This window comes from Lepidochelys kempii, chromosome 9 (genome assembly GCF_965140285.1).
Source record: "Lepidochelys kempii isolate rLepKem1 chromosome 9, rLepKem1.hap1, whole genome shotgun sequence".
In the NCBI taxonomy this organism is placed as follows: domain Eukaryota; kingdom Metazoa; phylum Chordata; order Testudines; family Cheloniidae; genus Lepidochelys; species Lepidochelys kempii.
Window position 1 is genome coordinate 74834822 of NC_136388.1, and position 19299 is coordinate 74854120.

A 19299-nucleotide genomic window follows, 5' to 3' on the forward strand; every position below is an offset into this window, starting at 1 on the left:
ATATGTGACTAGTTGTTCCTTATTTTATTTAACTAACTCCCTCAATCTCCCTGCTTCTTGTCTAGGCACTACTAACCTCACCTGGTGTAACATTTGGCTAGATACAATTGAATATATGTTCAAGTCTCCTGGGTTATATGTGGCATTTAGAGTGTGAATTTCTTGTCTAATAGGCCAAGTTGCACAAAGTGAACAGAGATGATCATTTGAGAATCCCACCGCCTCCTCCACCCCATCCCCTGTGATGCAGTGGAGAATCATGGCCATTGAAATAGTTCTCCCCCAGACTAATTTCTGTCTGTGCAGAGACTGTCTAAATGGTGTGCATACAAAATATAAACCTATTACAGTATTACCAAAGCATTTGAAAATGATATATCCAGAGAGTGAGAAAGGGAGGCTGGAGGAAGAGCGACACAGATACACACAAATAAATTTGTGTGTGTGTGTGTGAGAGAGAGAGCTTTTTTCTACAACTAGTTGGGCTACAAACTTGTTTTTAAATGAAAGCTGAGATTTTCACATAATCTCCTGACTCGAGGAGCCAGGGCTTTGAGAAGAACAACAAATGCCATGAGACTTAATATCATGAGTTGTCAACACTGCTGCTGTGATTTTTTGCGCAAGTTAAATACCTGGAAGTCTTAGAATGTATTGAAGCAGGTCTAGAATAAGGAGAGTGAATAATCTCTGGGCTGCTAGAGAACATCTCTACTTCTGTTACACCAAAGAGAGGAGAAGGGGGCGGTGTGGGGAGGAATAGGTAGAGACATTGCCCTAACATCCTTGGCTCTTTTACATGAAAAGCCATGGTGATAAGGGAGAGAGGCAGGCAAACTAAAGAAGAAAATTCCTGGATCTCATTTTTTTTCCCATTGACAAAATACAACAAAATGTAAAGATGTACCGTTGCTGTTCAGCCCAACCTTGTAGCAAAATGTTCAAACCCCCCCCTCCAAAAAAGGGAGCAGAAAAGGTTTGAATGCATCTCTGTTCATGTAAATGATGTGCAGATTCTGTCCACTCTTCAACCTTGTTCACCTCAGTGAAGTATGAACTTAACTTTAGGAACAAGCAGTTCCTTTTTTAGAAGGAAACTTAATAAGTCTTAATAGTGTTAACATCACTCAATTGAAAACTATAAAATGGAAATATAAAATTTTAAGGTTACAATTACACATCCTGTATATTTTATACTATTGTAAGCAATAGTACATCAAACTACATGTTAAACTGGAAAAACAGGAATAGGAAATGCTCTGTATAGGGCACTGTGGCTGAAAGAATACTGGTAAACCAGCAAGGCAGATACAAAAGTTAACTTTCCTTTAATTATGCTACCTTACAGTTGCAATAACATTTATTTTTACTTTTAATTCTTTAAGAGCTGGATTGTGAGGAACACTAAAATAATTTCAGGGTTAGATCTACAGAAAACTTCATAGTCTATAGTTTATTCTTGCATATCATCTGTATTAAGTGAAATTGTCTCCTGAGAATTTGTGAAATGTAGTAGTTATGAGAAATATTTGAATTTAGGGAAGCAGAAGAACTGTCTGTTTTTAGATTGCAGTATTAGAAACTGACAAGATCTGAAGGTAAATCTATACAGTTCTTATTAGGTTATGTTTACAGAGGAAGATGTGAAATTCTACCTCGCAGAACTGGCCCTTGCTTTGGATCATCTACACAGCTTGGGGATTGTATACAGGGATCTGAAGCCAGAAAAGTAAAGTAAAATTTATTTTATCCACTATTACATGTATTTTGTTTAATTGCTTCTTTGCATTTTCATTATACATCTCTATAATTTTATAAAAATGGAGTAAAAGATGTTTTTATAAGCTATATGTATTGGGTTTAATAGTTAAATATATGCACTGATTGCAATATAATGTACAGAGTTCTTAAATTAAAGATTGGGAGATTGGTTGAGATCTGTCTTTAGCTACTATCTTTAAATTGTTATATATAAATATTCCTGTTACGTGTATTGGTGAATGTGAATTTTAATTTTCAGCATTTTGCTTGATGAAGCAGGACATATCAAGTTAACAGGTAGGTAAAATTTAATAGATTAGCTCTTAAATATTTTCATGAAATTACAAATATTTTAATGAAATTAGGTATTTTAGTATGGAGTTGCATTTCTTGTATAACAATCTTGATATACCAGTACTTAATTTAACAGTTTTTTAAATTAACTGATATAGCCCTAGATTGTGCAGTCTGATCTACATTAGCAGACTATTATGCCTCGGCAGAATCCCATTGAAGTTAGTGTGACTCCACGTGAGTGAGATCTTCCCGCGTGGATTAGATGGCAGGATTGGAGCCATCGTATTTATGTTAAACCTAAAACCAAAAACCACTGTAAAGGTTAATTTCTGTGGGTAAAGTGGTTCTAGAAATTAATGTTTATAAAATAGACATTGAAAGCTACTTCATTTTTAAAAATAAGGTAAATAAATTCAGATGACACTTCATCAATAACAGAAATAAACTACTGTTCAGGTTTAAGTGGCTTATATGATGGTTGATTATAAAATGTCTCTTTATCTGAAGATCAACAGCTAATGCGATTGAGCAAGGCAGATGTTCAGCAAAGCTGAAATGTCAATATGCTGACTCGGTCTTTTAAGGAAGATAAAGATTTAGTGCAGACAACATGTTCTTTAAAAAATATAAAATGTGATTTCAGAAATTATAGTCTAATCAGTTTAAAAACAAAGGTGTAGAAAAATTCTGTATTACAAGAAAAAATAATGCTATTTTCTTTTGGAAAATTAAAGTTCACCAACAAGACTTGCATTATAAACATTGGGATAAGTACAAAGTGTGAACTAGTTTACTCTTAAATTATATTACCATATTAAAATTATAGTAAAGTAACCATTTTGATTATATCATGAAGTTCACTATATGCTGTGCTGTATAAGTATTAACAGCTATTAGAATCGCCTTGCAAGATTAAAAAGAGATACATTATTTAAACTCTCATCCATTTAGTGCAATGTACACAATATACACAATAGTTTTACTTGTAATCTTTTATTGTTTCTGATAGAACTTTTAGCCAAATGGGCTTTGCTTAGATTACAGAATTACTGGATATTCATTATTTAAAAGCACTACAGGATGTGTTTTTGTTTCAGACTTGCTTTAGACTCTTAGGCAACAACAGGGATTTGAATCCCTATACAATATTATTGATTTCTGGATACCATTCTCTTGGACTCCTTCAGCCTCTGAGCGGTTTTCTCTCTTGCTTTCTGCTTCTCTTGAAATGCCCAGTTGAGGGATTTAATTTAGATTAACTTCTCCTTCCAGACCACATTTAAACACCTTAGCCATTTGGGGCTTTCACAGTGCAGGGACTAGTGGGAAAGTGGGGTCGGGAGGGTGGGGGGTAGTGAGAAATCAGGGTTACAAGATTATATTGTTTTGCAGGGTACATCAATACTTAAATTCAGTTTCAACTTGGGTCCAAAGGAAAAAACCTCTTGTAATTCTTTGAGGCTTTGTTTTCCCATCAGCATTTTGAAGCTGCTTGTAAGGCAGCTTTTTGAATGAACAAGCACTTATAAAATTCCATTTTCCTTCTTACAATGGAAAGGAGAACTGAGAGGTGTGCTTGATATAAACAAGTCTGACTTTGGCAAATTATTATTTGCTACTAATATCTGCAGTAGTAAACCCCTGGTGTAGACAGTGGTATGTTAACAGAAGAATTCTTCTTTTGACCTAGCTACTGCCTCTCAGGGATGTGGATTACCTATGCTGATGGGAGACTCTCTCCTGTCAGCGAAGGGAGCGTCTACACTGCAGTGGTGTAACTGTGCCGCTGTAGCATTTTTAAGTGTAGAAATACCTTAAGTCTGATTTTTACATAAGCTGTTTTCGTAAGTTAAGGCCGTGACTACACCAGCAGTTACGTCGGCAAGACTTTTATTGCTTAGTGGTGTGAAAAAAAACACCCCTTGGAGCGACATAAGTTTTGCCGGCATAAGCGCTCATATGCACAGTGCTGTGTCGGTGGGAGACGCTCTTCTGCTGACATAGCTGCCACCGCGGGTTGCGCTGGTTTCATTATGTTGTCGGGAGAGCTCTCTGCCCTTGGGATAACGAGACTACACGAGGGCTCTTACAGCGGCACATCTATATTAGTACAGCTGTGCCACTGCAAGCTTGTAAGTATAGACATGGCCTTTGTAGTCTGGTGTTTTCTATGATGAAGCGTTCTCATTTAAATCTAGTTTTTCCATCCTATACAGCAAGCAGCAAAGTCTCAGCAAATAAGAAATATAAATGTAGAACCTTTCATAATTTTAAGGTTCTAAATATGTAAAGTTTTAAATACCTAATGGCAGAAAAACTAAGCAACATAATGGTTGCTGAGACTTTCAGTTCACTTGTTCCTGGCACAGTACAATAGATTGTGTAATGCACTATTTAACTCTCATTCTCCAGTGAGCTTTAGGATTACCATTTCGTTATTCATAAACAGTCTTTGGTTGTGTGAATCCAAAATATAAAATTATTGTATAAAATATTGCTTTTAAAGTTCTTTACTAGATATATCTTTGTAATGCTGTTGTTGTAGACTTCGGACTCAGCAAAGAATCAGTAGATCAAGAAAAGAAGGCCTACTCTTTCTGTGGTACTGTAGAATACATGGCACCTGAAGTAGTAAACAGGCGAGGCCACAACCAGAGTGCCGATTGGTGGTCATTTGGTGTTCTTATGGTACTGTATGATTAATTGCATAATGTTGTTTGCAGTCAAATAGTCTGCATGCCTCCACAGAGTAATGTTAAATTTATTTAGAATAAACTGCCTAAATAGAATTAGGACGACTTTAGGTTGAGGGGAAGACCTGGGAGAAGGTGGTAACTAGATTACTACTGAAGAAACAATAGTTTTGAAATAAGTCGAACCTTGACTTGTTTAGACCTTTAAGGAAATGCATACCTCTAAGGATTATTAACATATACGTGACTTTGTAGCAGTCCAGAACAATTTTATTCAGTCACTTTCCTAGTTGTTGTAAGGCTTCAGTTGGAATGTTTCTTTGACATATAGCTTATTAGTAAAAAACAAAAAAACTGAGTTTGACAAAGCATTCCTTTAAAAAAAATGTTTAACAGCAAGCCTGTTGAATGAACAACACAGAAAAGTGGAATACACCAGTAATACTAATATATGTGCCATTGTGGATAGTAAATTGTTACACCATTAGCATTTGTACTTAGGAGGAAAAATAAAAACCAAATTTTTGATTACTTTTTTATGGTGTAGCAGTACATGACTTCAGGGAGAATTCCATTTGACTCCTCAAGTAGCTTTTGAATTATGGTCCCTGAACCACCATTAGTCTGTAAAGCCCTCCAAGGTGTTCTACATCATCTTTTTATCCCATCTACTGTTGATATTGATTGTCATGTAAATTGCCTTTGAAGAGAAAATGTTTAACTTTTGGATATTTTAAAAATTAAAATTACTATGTATTTGCTAATCACCCTGAAGACTTCTCAGGTCTTAGTGTGTGTAGTACAAGTGAAATACCATTTTAATTAAAATCTTGTAAGAGTACTTTTAAAAAAAAAATTAACCACTTGATGTTGATTAAACATTTGTTCTTTTCAGTTTGAAATGCTTACTGGTACACTACCATTTCAAGGTAAAGATCGAAATGAAACTATGAATATGATACTAAAGTAAGTATTCTCTTTTTTTAATAGAATTACCCTTGTTTTTGAAAGTAACCCAAAATGTAGCTATAGATATTATGCTTTAGCTTGTGTATTGTAGTTTGCTCATTTTCAGGATGTGAAATTATAAAATGTCAAACACAAAAGTAAGAATTTGATCACAAACAATGTGGATACTGGAGAATATCTCTGAGGCTTAAAACTGTAAACATAAACTTGTGTGTGTGTAAAGTTAGTATTAAAAATAGGGGCAGTAAAGTACACTAGAGAGTTATTTGCCAACAACCTCTCTATATGCTGTTCGTCTGTGTTACGACATAGCTTATATAAAAACAAAACAACCTATTTTATACAGATTGTGTGTATGCTATTCTCTGTGTACAAGCGTGTGTGTATACACACGTTCTGTATCAAATAGTTTAATCCATGTTGTAATAGTAAGACAAGTGTACAGTGGTGATTGGTAAACAAGTCCTAACTGTACACTCTTGCCACTCTTTAAATGAGGGAAGCAAGAATTTATTGCTTTTATGAGTAGTCAAAGGGTATCCTGCAGCTCATGTGGTTAGACTTCTGGGACTTTCTGAGGGGGATGGGTGCTAAAGAAAAGGGGGTTTAGTCCTGACTCCATGGCAGGAGGGACTAAACCCTGTGTGTGGCTAATGTATAGCAGCATTGCTGCAGAAGATAGGTTAGTTCACCACCTATTTCAGGATTTGTAGCAAAATGAATATGTGCGTGTGTAACATAATGTTACAATTCTGCCTAGAAATTTCAGGCTGAACTAGACACTTCGATTATTAATAAAATTGTTCAAATCACTAAAGTTGTTTTAAATTTAGTAATTGTCCTTACAAAATAATCTCCATTAAGTTGATCCCTTTGGCCTTCTCTAATGACTTTATGATCTAATTCTTGAGGCTTTTTCTGAATGGAGGAATAAAAAGGTGACTTGTGGGGTTGTGTAGATTACAGGGGTCGTTTTGGTTCTTTCCAAGTGCCTTCAAAAGTTGGTTCTGGTAGGAAAGGATGAATACTTCCTGTTTGTCATATGCCAGCATGTTTGGATAGACTTAGATCTCTTCAGGGATACACAACTTTTCAGTACTTTATGCAGCATTAGTCTGAAGCAGCCTATTTGTTGAAAACCACTATGCCACACTATGTGTTTTTTTCTAAAAGTTTCTTGAATGGGTAGCTATTTTAATATTTATATTCAATTTGAAATCTCGTTCACACAATTCCACTGTCTTGTGACACTCATTGACAGATCTGATGGCAGAGTTTCTTACCCTCAGTTTAATGAGTCCATCTAGAGCGTTTTTAGCAAAACATGCTTTTTGAAGTCATAATTTCTTCATTGTCTTTCTCCAGAGCAAAGCTTGGAATGCCACAATTCCTTAGCCCTGAAGCGCAAAGCCTTCTACGGATGTTGTTTAAAAGGAACCCATCAAACAGATTAGGTAATGTGATCTTGTTTTGGTTGGTTCTTTTTGACCTGGATCTTGAAGTAAAACCATCTACAGCATAACTTGTGAACTTGTGAAGCTTCACTGAATAGCCATATCAGTTCTTGGTTATTCAACAGTCTTCATTTTCTCATTTTCTTGAGTTTGCAGTATGGCTTGAGTTCTGGGTTTGGCTCACCTGAGTAAATGACAGAGGAAGGTCAGCAGGCCATCACTCAGAAAAAAGTAGCCTTTCTCTTATTTTAGCTCCCTCAATATGCCTGTCTGTGTCTTATTTTAACTTCCTGTTTTTGCTGGCAGCCCTCCACAGGTGCATGGAACAGTGGCTTATCAGACCATCCAAATGGCTGTAATTCTGGAGTAAAAACTAGATATTAAGTTGCCAAACAAAAAATCAGGAAGCAGATTGGAAAATGCTGTTATACTCCCCCAACCATAGTCTCCAATTACTTGTTTGGAGGTTTAATATTAAATTAGTGACTTGCAGGGAAGTACTCCTGATTCTTCGTAAACTGATGTAAAGATGCCCTGTGAGGAGGGCTCCTATATATTTCCAAAAGAAGCAAACAAGGCACAAGTCCAGTTTTTTCCTTTTTCCAGGTTCCCTTTTAACGTGATTGTTTTTCTTCAACGTGTGTGAATTCTACTAGCTATACACCAGTCTGTTCTCAGTCAAATATCTTGCTTGAAAACGCTAACCTTAGTCAGTATTCCATGAATAAGTGATTCCATGCAGTTTTCTAAGAAACCAAGTGACTAACTTTTTAATGCAATTTTGTTTAGAGATTTTTACGCTGAATCTGGTTTTAATTGTCACTTTCGTTCCCTTTAATTACAGGAGCTGGTTCCGATGGAGTTGAAGAAATCAAGAGACATCCTTTTTTTTCAACAGTTGATTGGAATGTAAGTACAAAACAGTTTAATTTCAAAGCCATTTTTAGTTTTGCTACAACATTTTGCAATGTCTCTGTAAATTGCAAGGTAATTAAACAGGATATACTAAACAAATGAGACTTCTGACTATAGTATTCTGAGACTGTATTTCTCCTCATTGCTGTACAGTATTTATTGAGGGTCTCACTAAAATTTTAAAACACACATTAACATTTTTAATAGTGATTAGAATTGCAACATTCTAAATCTTAAAATACCAAATAGAACTCCTTCAAAATGACTAAGAGGGGAGAGGTACAAAAATTTGAGTCCTTTGTGTGTGTCATTGTAAGCCCAAGATAGGTGCCTGTGTTCAGGAGGCTGGATTCTTTTGAATAGCAGTGTTTGTCAGGGCTGTGCATGCATACTGTGCCTCCTTGTGCTCTTGTGTGAAGCCATAAAAGGCAGTGCGGCCACAGTTCTCCCTCAGTTCCCTACTACTGCCAGTGAGCGTCCAACCCATTACATCCTCTGAATGTCAAACTTGTCCTTTTCCTAATTAGTTTGTTAAGGAGAATTGATCTTCACCCTTTTTATCTCGTTTTCTTTAATTTGAATATTCCAATAAAAAAGACATTCTCCCTGCGGGGCCCCCTCCCCCCCAATATGGAGTCTAAATAGTCATGTTTCAAACCCTGCCTCTCTTGTCATAGCTTCATCCCCTCACTGACAGACATAGATTACGATGTCTTTTGCCTAGGGGACAGCCATATCCCAGACAGGTGTTGAGTGTGCTGATTGCTTTCCTCCAAGACCCACGAGTCCAGAGACACACAGTTCTAGTTACATCTGCTTGAGCAATCCATGCAGGTCATTTCAGACCTAGAAGAAACAATCACCATCAAGATGGAGGTTCGAGGCTGCTTTGACCAGCACTCGATCATGTAGAGGGATGCCTCTGTTTCCTGAGATCAGGTAGAGATAGAAAGGTGGGGAAGAGGACATTGTTGAAACTGGGGCTAGCAACTTCAACAACACCTATGCCACGCTGACAGAAGAAGAGAAGCTGAGGCATAATTTCATGTGGAGCATAAATGCATCTCCAAACAATACTGGGGCCATCCTACAAGGACAGAAACCATCACTTCTCCAAGGACGGAAGCTCTAAGTCCTCCACCTTCGTGGAAACAGCATAAGGTACAGGACCCCAATACTTGTGTTGATGCCCACAACCAAGCCATGTTATGCCCTTGCAGAACCCCCTATATCTCTTGCTCCTGAGTGTTGACTGATACCCTCCCTGGCCAGCTTCAGAGAACGTATTATAGAGCTTATTGCAAACATATGTGGCCTTGTTACTTTGTCTAGGAGTCATAGAAGAGAAATTGTGGGAATACAGGGGATGAGGCTTCTACTCTTGATATTTCCTTATCCTGAAGAAGAGGTCTTAGTCGTATCCTACACTTGAGGAGACTGAACAAATACATACACTGGTGCCCCATGTGCAGGATGCTAACTCTTGCCTCTGCCATTCCATCCATGTAGGCTCAGGACTGGTTTGTGGCTCTCGACTTGCAGGACTCATACTTCCACATAGCCATCCGTCTGGCCAACAGGAAATAGCTGAGTGGGTCCAAATCGCTGTCAGTACCAAGTGTTGGATCTAGCTAAGCACCCCCTGTTGGTCACTCATGCTGTGAGCAACCACCTCACTGTATCCCATGTACTTTCCACCTTTGGAGTTTGAACTGTTGAAACATTCCCCTGGATGTGTGGTCTCTGAGCACACAGTTGGTGTGTAGCACCTCTGTTTAGCACACTCTCCTCAGCTGAAACCTCCTGGTACAATTGCCTCACCCCTGGGACCAGTGCTGATATCTCAAACTGTCCTGTAGCTTAAACACACTCTCGCAGAACTCCAGGCACGTGGGTGTTCTGGTCCATAAACTAACTGTTCAGGGGCTTGTGATATGTGTAATACAACACACACTCTCAGACCTTGCACAGGATTGTAAACAGCCATCGCTCCTTCTTCATTAGCACAAGAAATGCGTAGATCTATTTAAAAAAAAAGAAAAGAAAAGAAACACATTTCGCTGACTCAGTTTCCTCGTCACTCTGCAGCATTTTTTGGGCTTGGGTTTGAATCCTCTAGAGGTGTCCGAGGGACCCTTCTGCTGCAGCTCATGGCTTGGTTTCTTAACCAGAGAGCCCCTCTCTATCCAGGTCACCTTGCTTTGACTTGTTTGGTCCTACAGCTAAACTGGGCTCCCTGCCATGCAAGCATGCTCATCTCTGCTCTTCTCCTGCCCAAAACTTCCAGCGTGGTTCTGAGTCATCTCCTGTGACCCAGCTCGTCTCTGTGGTTTTTAAAGGTTAGCATCAACACCTTGATTTCTTTGTCCTGTGTTTGGGGATTTTCCACTTTCCAAACACCAGCCCCCTGCAGAGGGGTAGGGAAAAACTGGTTGTCTTGTGCTCCAGCTAATCCATTGTCCCAAGATGCTTTTATTAGAATATGCAGTCATTGAGTTCTAATGACCCCCTTTTGTTCCTGGTATGGGAGGGATGTGATTCAGCCCTTGTCAGCAAAGGTGGAATCCACATACACAGAAGTTTTCATAGTAACAACTTCATAATATCTGCCAGAATTTCTTAAGGTGTACAGATAGATTCCCGAAATTTGCACACAGGTTACTGCCATTCAACTCTGAGAGTTGACTTGTGGCGCTGAGAGTTTTCACAAAATGGTGGTTGGTGATGGTAGCGGCGCATCTGAGGAGACAGGTCATCCACATTTACCCGTACCTGGACAACTGGCTGAGAAGAGTCAAGTCTCAGTAGGAGAAGGTGGCAAGTCTAGAAGATGCACTCTTCTTGTTTGCGTGGTTGGGCTTCCTTGTGAAGAATGAAAAATCATCTTACTCCTTTGCAGATAAGTGTTCATAGGAGTTATGATCAACTCTTGGTAAGAGAGAGCAGACCTCTCAGAGGTTAGAATCCTGTTATGCAATCACTGCTTCTTGAGATAAAATCAAACATGACAGTACAGACTTGCCTTAGGGTGTTAGGTCATATGTCAGCATGTGTGTCCATGGTGCTGCTTCTCAGACTTTACCTGGGGCCCTTACAGCTTTGGTTCAGGATAGTCTCTCCCTCTGTGTAACAGCAGATGGACAAGGAGGTCTCTATGCCACTTCGTGTCCTTGTAGACTTGATGTGGTACCTAGAACCTGAAAAAAGAGGAATATTCACATCCCTCTCACCCCAAAAAGGAATTTTAATTATGAGTGCATCAGGGACAGGCTGGGGAGCCCACCTGGACCACGTGCAAATGCAAGGCCCCTGGTTCCCAGAAGACATGGGACTTCACATAAGTCCTGGAACTCATTCGTCAGGCTAGCCTGTATGCCATTCCTACCTGTCCTCTGAAATTTCACAGTGCAGATTCTGACTGACAGCTCATCTGCAATCCACTGCATGTGAAAGCAGGAGGACCCTGCTGATTGCTCCTCTTCTGGAGACTGTCGGATTCTGGACACAATGCTACCAACATGAGAGAACCCTGATGGGTCTTCATCTTCCAGGAGTCAGCAGTGACTCGGTTGGCTTATTTAGGAGACCATACATGACCAGTCAGTAGTGTCCCCTGCAAAGATCCATTGTAAAGAAGATATGCCAGTGTTATGGTAGGACAGGGTAGACCTGTTTTGCGACCAAGGACAATTCCATGTGTCAGAATTTCTGTTCCAAAGAAATTGGAGCCAGGGCTCGTTGCCAGATGTGTTCTTTCTGCAGTGGAATCCAGGCCTCCTTTTCACCTTTTGACTGATTTCTCTTGATGCTCAGCGTGATGTCCAAAATCAAGAGACAAAGCTACAGTCATTCTCATAGCTGCCTGTTAGTTGAGGCAGTTTTGGTTGATAGACATGCTACAAATGTCTATTCAGACTCTGATCCAGATCCCAGACTGCGCAGACCTGATCTCACAGCACCTCAGATACTCCATCCACCTGAAGTTCCTGAGCTTGTTGGCCTTGATGTTGGCTGCTTAGGTACCATGGACAGGAATTGTTATAATAAGTCCAGGAGATCATGGTATAGAGCAGGAGGATGTCTACCAGAAGGACTTATTTGTCAGAATGGAAGAAGTGCTCTATCTGGATGGCCCAACATGGCCTGGACCTTATACAGACTATTTGCTGCAATTAGAACCCTCTGGCCTTCCATTCAGCTCCATTAAGGTCCCCCTCGGAGCAATCTCTGCTTGCCATCTTCTCCCTCTGTATGGTATCTGAGTTCCTCACAGGCCTATCACATACTTACCCACCAGTCAAAGAACCTGCTCCTGCCTGACATATCAGCATTGTCCACTTGAGGCTAAGGGGGCCTTCCTTTGAGCCTTTTTCAGAATGCTCCTTGTTTCATCTCAATCTGAAGACAATCTTCCTGATATCACTTAGACCAGGAGAGTGAGTAAGGAGCTTCAAGCACTATTATGGCTGATCCTTCCTACGTGACATTCTATAGAGATGAGGTGGTATTGAAATGTCAACCTACATTCCTTCCCAAGGTGGTTTCAGAGTTCCCTCTGAATCAATCAGCTCCCCCCTCCCCCCAAGCCTTACTCTGCATTGGGAGAGAAGCTGCACATACTGGGCATTTCCAGAGTTTTGCTTCTCTATGCTCAGAAAAATAAATTGTTCAGGCTCTCTCTATTTATTCCTGGGTGGACTTGGCCACCCCAAGGGTCAGGCCATCTCAACACAAAGAATATTTAAATGGATAATGCAGTGTATCACGCTGTGTTACAAATGACTGGTGCAGCTCTCCTGCCAAACATCAAGCCTCACTCCACTATTTGCTTATCCTCTGCCTACTTCAGAAATGTGTTAGTGTCAAAAGGTCGGCAAGGTGGCAACGGAGAACAAGCTGCTGACTTCTGCCAAGCACTATACCTTGGACTTAGCTGCCAGAGCAGGTGCCAAGTTTGGAAGAGCAGTGCTACAAGTATGTCTGCGCTGATGGAAGGGATTTTTCTGTTGATGTAGGAGCACAATCTCCTCAAATGAGTTAGCTAAGTCAACAGAAGCCCTCTCCCATTGGCATAGTTGCATTTACACTGATCAGATGCAGTTTTTCATCCCCCTAACTCACATTGCTGCGATGATATAACCTTCAAGTGTAGACCAAGTCAGTCTGTATTCTACTGATGCAGCTGGAATGCCTCATTCTCACCATCGGGGGGGGGGTGAGGGGGAAGTTCTCTATGCCAGTCAACCACAGGGGATCCATACTGACACATAGCTAAGAATGAACTGTTCCTTTATGTAACTGGTTCTTTGAGATGCTGTCAGTGCGAATCCTACAACCCACTTTTTGTCCCTGCTGTAGGAGTCCTCAGCTAATGCTGGCTTCAGGTTGCAAGGAAATTGAGGGAGAGTCACAGAAGCACTGCCCTTTATGCCCTCACAAAGGGAGGTGCGGGGTGCCTGTACGACTCAGGTGGACACAGCTATTCAAAAGACTCTTGTGCTCATGAGGGGCGTGTGCACCTAAAGTGGGATCCATGCTGATGACATGTCTAAGAACCCCAATTATTGTAGAGTAAGTAACTGTTCTTCAGTGGAGCTTTGTGAAAATGTCCTAAAAAAACCCACTTGTTCATTAGTATAAATATTAGAAGGTGAGTGGATGGGAAAGGAAATGAGGGTAGGAGAGAAGGTACTCGGAACACATTTATACCCTGTGAACAATTACTCCTCTGCCCGGAGTTCGTTCTTGTGGCTGGTGGTCCTTATGCTGCAGTTACTGTTCCATTTGCTCTCTTAGGCCGGTAAAGACTCCACGACATGCTGTCGTGCCTCAGTAATACTCCTCCTCAGGGGTCAGTTTATTACTTAGCATAGCCCAACCAGTCCATAACCAAAAGTCCCAAAAGCTAGGTCATTTATCACCCCAGTCCATAGAATCCTTAAAACTCCAAACCATCTAGTCCATCGACAGTGCATGTACTATACTCTGGCATTTTCTAGCGCACCTGGGGTTTTCTTTGGTCTTCTCCTGTCTTTCTGCCATGAGAGCAGGAGCATAACCCAGCTCTTCCCAGCAGGTAACCCCTCCCTTGCCTCTCTGCTGGGAGATCATCCTCACCAGGAGAGCATCCATTGGTTCCCCTGTTCAGTAACTCTCAAACAGGGCAGCAGGTAGGCCCTTCCACTGTTATCCTGGTGCTCAGTCCACTGGTTCCAGCTTTGTACCATGGAAATGTCAGAGGGTAAACCCCTCTGCTGCTCCCCTGTCTCAGCCTTCTGTGGCTCTCAGTTCTGGCTGTCTGGCTTGAAAGTCAGACAACAATCCTCTGCTGCTCTCATGCCTTCAGCCTTTTTCCAGGAACCTCCTACAGCTTTCTTCATGGACCTCCTTCCTTTCTGATTCTTCCATAGCCCCAGATACTGCCCCACCCTCATAATTGGCCAGATGAGAGCTCCTCCTATGATATAAGGAAGCTGGACATGCTTCTTTTAAAGGAGCTAGTCACCCACTCTCATCTTCTCCCTTGCACTTGTTAATATCTCACTCTCCTCTGGCTCTTCCCTTCATAATACAATCGTGTTTAGTCTCACATCTTAAAAAAAGCCCCATCCTTGACCCCACTTGCCTCCCCAGCTATCATTCTATCTCCTTTCCCCTTTTATCTCTAAACTCATTGAATGCAGTGTTTACAGTTGCTGTCTGGAGTTCCTGTCTAATTCCATGCGAGGCCCTTTCTAATCTGGTTTCTATCCCTGGTACTCCTCTTGCTAAAGTCTCTATTGAACTTTTCTTTGCCCAAGCTCAGAACCAGTACTCCATCCTCATCCTCATTGACTTGTCAGACATGCTCTTCTTGAAATCTTGGCTTCTGTGACTGTCCTCTCCTGGTGCTCCTCCTCACCTCCCCTTTCAGCTTTCTGTGTGGGTTCCCCAGGGCTCTGTCCTTGGTTCTTCTCTACTTGTTATCTGGGTAATTTCATTTGCCCAAATTAACCTACGCTTTCCATGCTGCTGACTTGTATATCTACCTCTTTGCTCCAGATCTTTTTCAGTTTGTCCAAACTAAAACTTCTGCCTCTTTTTGACATATCCTTGTGGATGTCTAGCTGTCAGACCAAGCTCAACATGGCTAAAATAGAGCTTTTAATCTCTGCTACCAAAACCCTCCCTGATGCCTTCTTTCTTGATTACTGTGGACAACGCCACTGTTCTGACTGTCTTACAGACCCATAACATCAGTATCTCTTCCATTTGGACCTCTCTAGGTCCTCATATCCAGGCTTTGTCTAAATCTTGACTGATACTTTCTGCATAACATCTCTAAAATACAGCCCTTTAAATCAGTGTTTGTATCTTTTTCTAAAAGGACATGCGCTAGTTCAAACAGGAAATAATGCAAGGAAGTCCTAAAGACCTGTTGTACAGGAGGTCAGACTAGATGATCACAGTGCTCTCTTCTGGCCTCATCTATGAATTCTTCCAACCCATCCACACAGCTAAATTCTCATCTCACATCTCAATTACTGCAGTATCCTTTTCCCTGGCCTTCACAAATGCAATCTTGCCCTGCTCATATGTATTCAGAATGCTGCTGCAAAATTTCCCTAGCTCGATGACTTAATCATATCACCTCCCTTCCCTGCCTTTTTTTGCATTCCTCTACTGGCTCCCCCTTCTCTGTCCCATCAAACATAAGCTGCTTGTCTTCACTTTTTCAAGGCCCTTCATGTCTTAACTCTACCTGTCATCTCTCCTTCACTACCAAGATGACAACTGCCATCTCCAATCAGCCCATGAGGCCAACTTCCAGTGCCCACTTGTTGAATTTTCAAACTAGTTCCTTTGTTCTTTCTCCCATGCTTCCCTTCATGCTTTGAAGGAGTGTCCTTGAACCATGAAACATTATCCTCCTTAAAACTGTCCTTTTGCTGTGATGCCTACAAAAATCTTAACAGCTCGGCAGCTGGTGTGCTGAGACCACTGCCTATCATGCTGACTAATATTAACTTATTTCCCTGTACTCACCTGTCTCTGTCTGGCAGGTGTTATGGGAATACAAATATTAAATAGAGAAAAAAATCCTATTTTTATATACCGAGTAATAGGAAAATATATTTATACAGTAGCAAGAGGATTTCTATTGACAAGGAACTGAGATTTCTAAGGGAGCAGTATCTAGAACAGTTTTCAACCTGTGTCTGCAGACAACTGGGGGTCCACAGATTGATTTCCAAAGGGGTCCACACCTCCATTCAGAATTTTCTCCGGGGTCTGCAAATGAAAAAAGGTTGAAAACCACTGAGAAATTGCACTTTTACCTGAAAGTTTTGTACCTGCTTTTTTACAGTGTGCACTTTGAATATTTGACAGCAGTTGGTGTGTAATCAGTTCTGGTTTGGTAATGGTCATTTTCACTTCCTGTGTCATGCACTGCTCTGGGTGAGCTCATGCATATTTTCCCCAAGCCCTGTGATAGTGGGCCTGGGATGACTTCTCTTCAGTGATATTCCTGCACACAAGGACAGGGAGCAGTGGGAGTCTGGTGATGGTCAGGGAGTACCACCTGGCCAGGGTAGAGGCAGAAAGCCCCTACAATCCACTCAACCTTCCACAGGCCTCGACATACAAGGATGAAAACAGAGATGCTGAATGAGTCTCCTTTTTCTCTTCCCAAACCCTGAATAGGGCTGGGGAGTACCTGTTTGGGGTAATGCTTTACTACTGTACTGCTCATCAGGACGGAGAATGAGGAGCTGCCTTTCCACATTGTTCCCTTAAGGGACCTAAGAAAGACCTGGATTATTGTTTTAAGAGGTGGCAAATCCCCTCATCCCCTAAAGCAGGGAGAGCAAGACAGTAGGGAGAATCTCCTGCCCTAGGGATCCAGAATGGGAAAGTATGGGATAGATCCTCTCTCCCTCCTCTTGGGATTGGAGTGATATGGAGAACCTGGCTCCTTCCACAATAGCCAGAAACTGGGTTCCAGTTCTGGTATTTGGGGAATACACCACTGCCAGCCCATCTCCTTCTGAGGTAAGGATGAGTTGGTGGGGGCAATTGTATGCTGTTGTTTACTTAATAAGCTGGAAGGGGAGAGGCCTGGTGGGTAAGGTGTATACAGCGGAAGGAGCAGGGGAAAGCTTTGGTATATTCTTGTGCCTTTCTGACTCTATCTTCCCTGCTATGGCCCTTCGAATCAGGAGAGCAGAAAAATCTGAATAAATCTTTTTTAAAAAAGGATCAGCAATACATGTTTGTTTTGTGCCTGCTATTTTGAAGTGTGCTCTTTCAGAAAACTAAATCTTTTGAAAATAGATGAAAAACATTCTAGTGGTGGTTCTTTTAGGTTAGCAAAATATATAATATCTGTAAAGTAATTCTGAATTTTAGTTAAACTTCTTTTGTGGCTTTTCTGTTCCAGAAACTGTTCAGAAGAGAAATTCAGCCCCCATTTAAACCTGCTTCTGGTAAGCCAGAAGATACCTTCTGTTTTGATCCAGAATTCACAGCAAAAACCCCCAAAGGTAATGCATATATTTAGAAAATAACGAGTCAATATGATGATCTCATTGTATGGGGAGGGCTAAATTACATTGTTGTTTGGTACCTGGGGGCTAGAGCTATAAAATTAGAGCCACTGATCTTGGGAGTTAGCACAAAGATGAAAGGCAAGAGCCGGTGTGCCGTACCGGGGGTAGATTGGCTTCTCCAGGCGCAATTTAAAGGGCCTGCAGCTCCCAGCAGTGGCTAGAGCCCCCAGCCCTTTAAATTGCTGCCAGAGCCCCGCTGCTGGAGCCCTGGGGTAGTGGCGGCGGGGCTGGGGCGGAGATTTAAAGGGCCCGGGGTGGTAGCGGGGGCCGAGCCCTGGGCCCTTTAAATCGTCCCCGGACCCCACCGCCGCTTTCCCAGGGCTCCAGCAGGCTCCGGGGACGATTTAAAGGGCTTGGGGTGGTAGTGGCAGCTGGAGCCCCGTCCCCGGAGCCCTGCTGCCAGAGCCCTGGGGAAGCAGTGGCGAGGCTCCCAGGACAATTTAAAGAGCCCAGTGCTCCAGCCGCCGCTACTGCCCAGGGCCCTTTAAACTGCTGCCAGAGCTCCCGGCTGCCGCTGTTACCCTGGGGAGGGGGAAGGAGGCAGTTGCCGGTACAGGGTGGGCTGGGGCTGGCTCTGACCCCTCCCCAGCCCTGCCCCTTCCGCCCGAGGCCCGCCCCCCCCCCTTCCGGGGGCCAGAGCTGGCCCCAGCCCAGCCCCATACCTGGAAGTTCCGAGACTTACTTTCACCCCTGTACCAATCATAGTGAAATCAGCTGTGGAATTGGGGTCATTTAGTGGATAGACAAGTGTGTTTTACTCTTGTCTCAATTTTACTTCCCTTCGCCATTTCTCTTGTTCCTGTTTTGGCCTTTATCTTTCTTTGATCCCTATTTTCTCCAGTGGTGGATTGACTTGAAATGGTAAAAAGGGGCCTGAAATCCAAATCTCCCTCCTCTCCCCCAAGTGACTTATAATTTCCCCCACCTAGCTTCATTTCCTTATCCTTTACAAACCATCCTTACCTCAGTGCAGGCCCCAGAGAGGAGCATTCTTAGTCAGTGAATCATTTTCTCCCATTCATCCCCTCCTAGCTGCTGGAGAGAGAAACTGCAGAGAAAGTGTTTTTTCTTTGCCTTCTCCTCTAAGTGGATAAGATGAGAGGAAATTGAGCAGCAACGCATTTTTCTTCTATTCTATTTTGACCAGTGTGTGTTAGAGGGTAAGAGCTGCCAGACAGTCATGGAGAGAAAGAACTGTTCTTTTTTTAAGTGATTGATATCCAGCTAATGGGATTGTATTTAGTAGTAGACATTGAATATTTTTGCTAAAATGATTAGCACTGAAATTATTAATATCAATTCTGTTGTAATTTCAAAATTAGCACCCCATTGTAATGAATTAGTGCCCTTCACCCTCATAAAGGTATTGTACCAGCCTGTCTATAGATCAGGAAGACAGCAGTACGTTTTATTTGGTTTCACATTATGAGAGATTATTTTTCCAACTGTAAGAGCTGGGAACCATTTTTATATTAAAAGCCTTGATTCTGCAGAATGTGTGCCTATTACTGGGACTAGTTAATACAATTGTTGGAGCAGATCTGTCCTATGTCTGAGTCTTTGACATTGCTTGTGAGCCTAGATATGTTAATACATAGTTCTTCACATCTTGTCAAAAGT

General features: G+C 41.6%; 1 protein-coding gene across 3 annotated transcripts in view; it reads left to right on the forward strand.

Moving 5' to 3' along the window:
- RPS6KA6 (ribosomal protein S6 kinase A6) overlaps positions 1–19299 on the forward strand; it is an 80693-nt gene that overhangs the window by 35708 nt on the left and 25686 nt on the right. For 2 of the 3 annotated variants that reach the window (XM_073360914.2, XM_073360915.2), the window contains 7 exons: positions 1623–1729; positions 2021–2058; positions 4604–4746; positions 5647–5717; positions 7086–7174; positions 8019–8083; positions 17511–17613. In XM_073360914.2, coding sequence (XP_073217015.1) covers positions 1623–1729; positions 2021–2058; positions 4604–4746; positions 5647–5717; positions 7086–7174; positions 8019–8083; positions 17511–17613 — 616 coding nt within the window. The remainder of the gene's footprint in view (positions 1–1622; positions 1730–2020; positions 2059–4603; positions 4747–5646; positions 5718–7085; positions 7175–8018; positions 8084–17510; positions 17614–19299) is intronic. The other variant, XM_073360916.2, reaches the window with a different exon arrangement.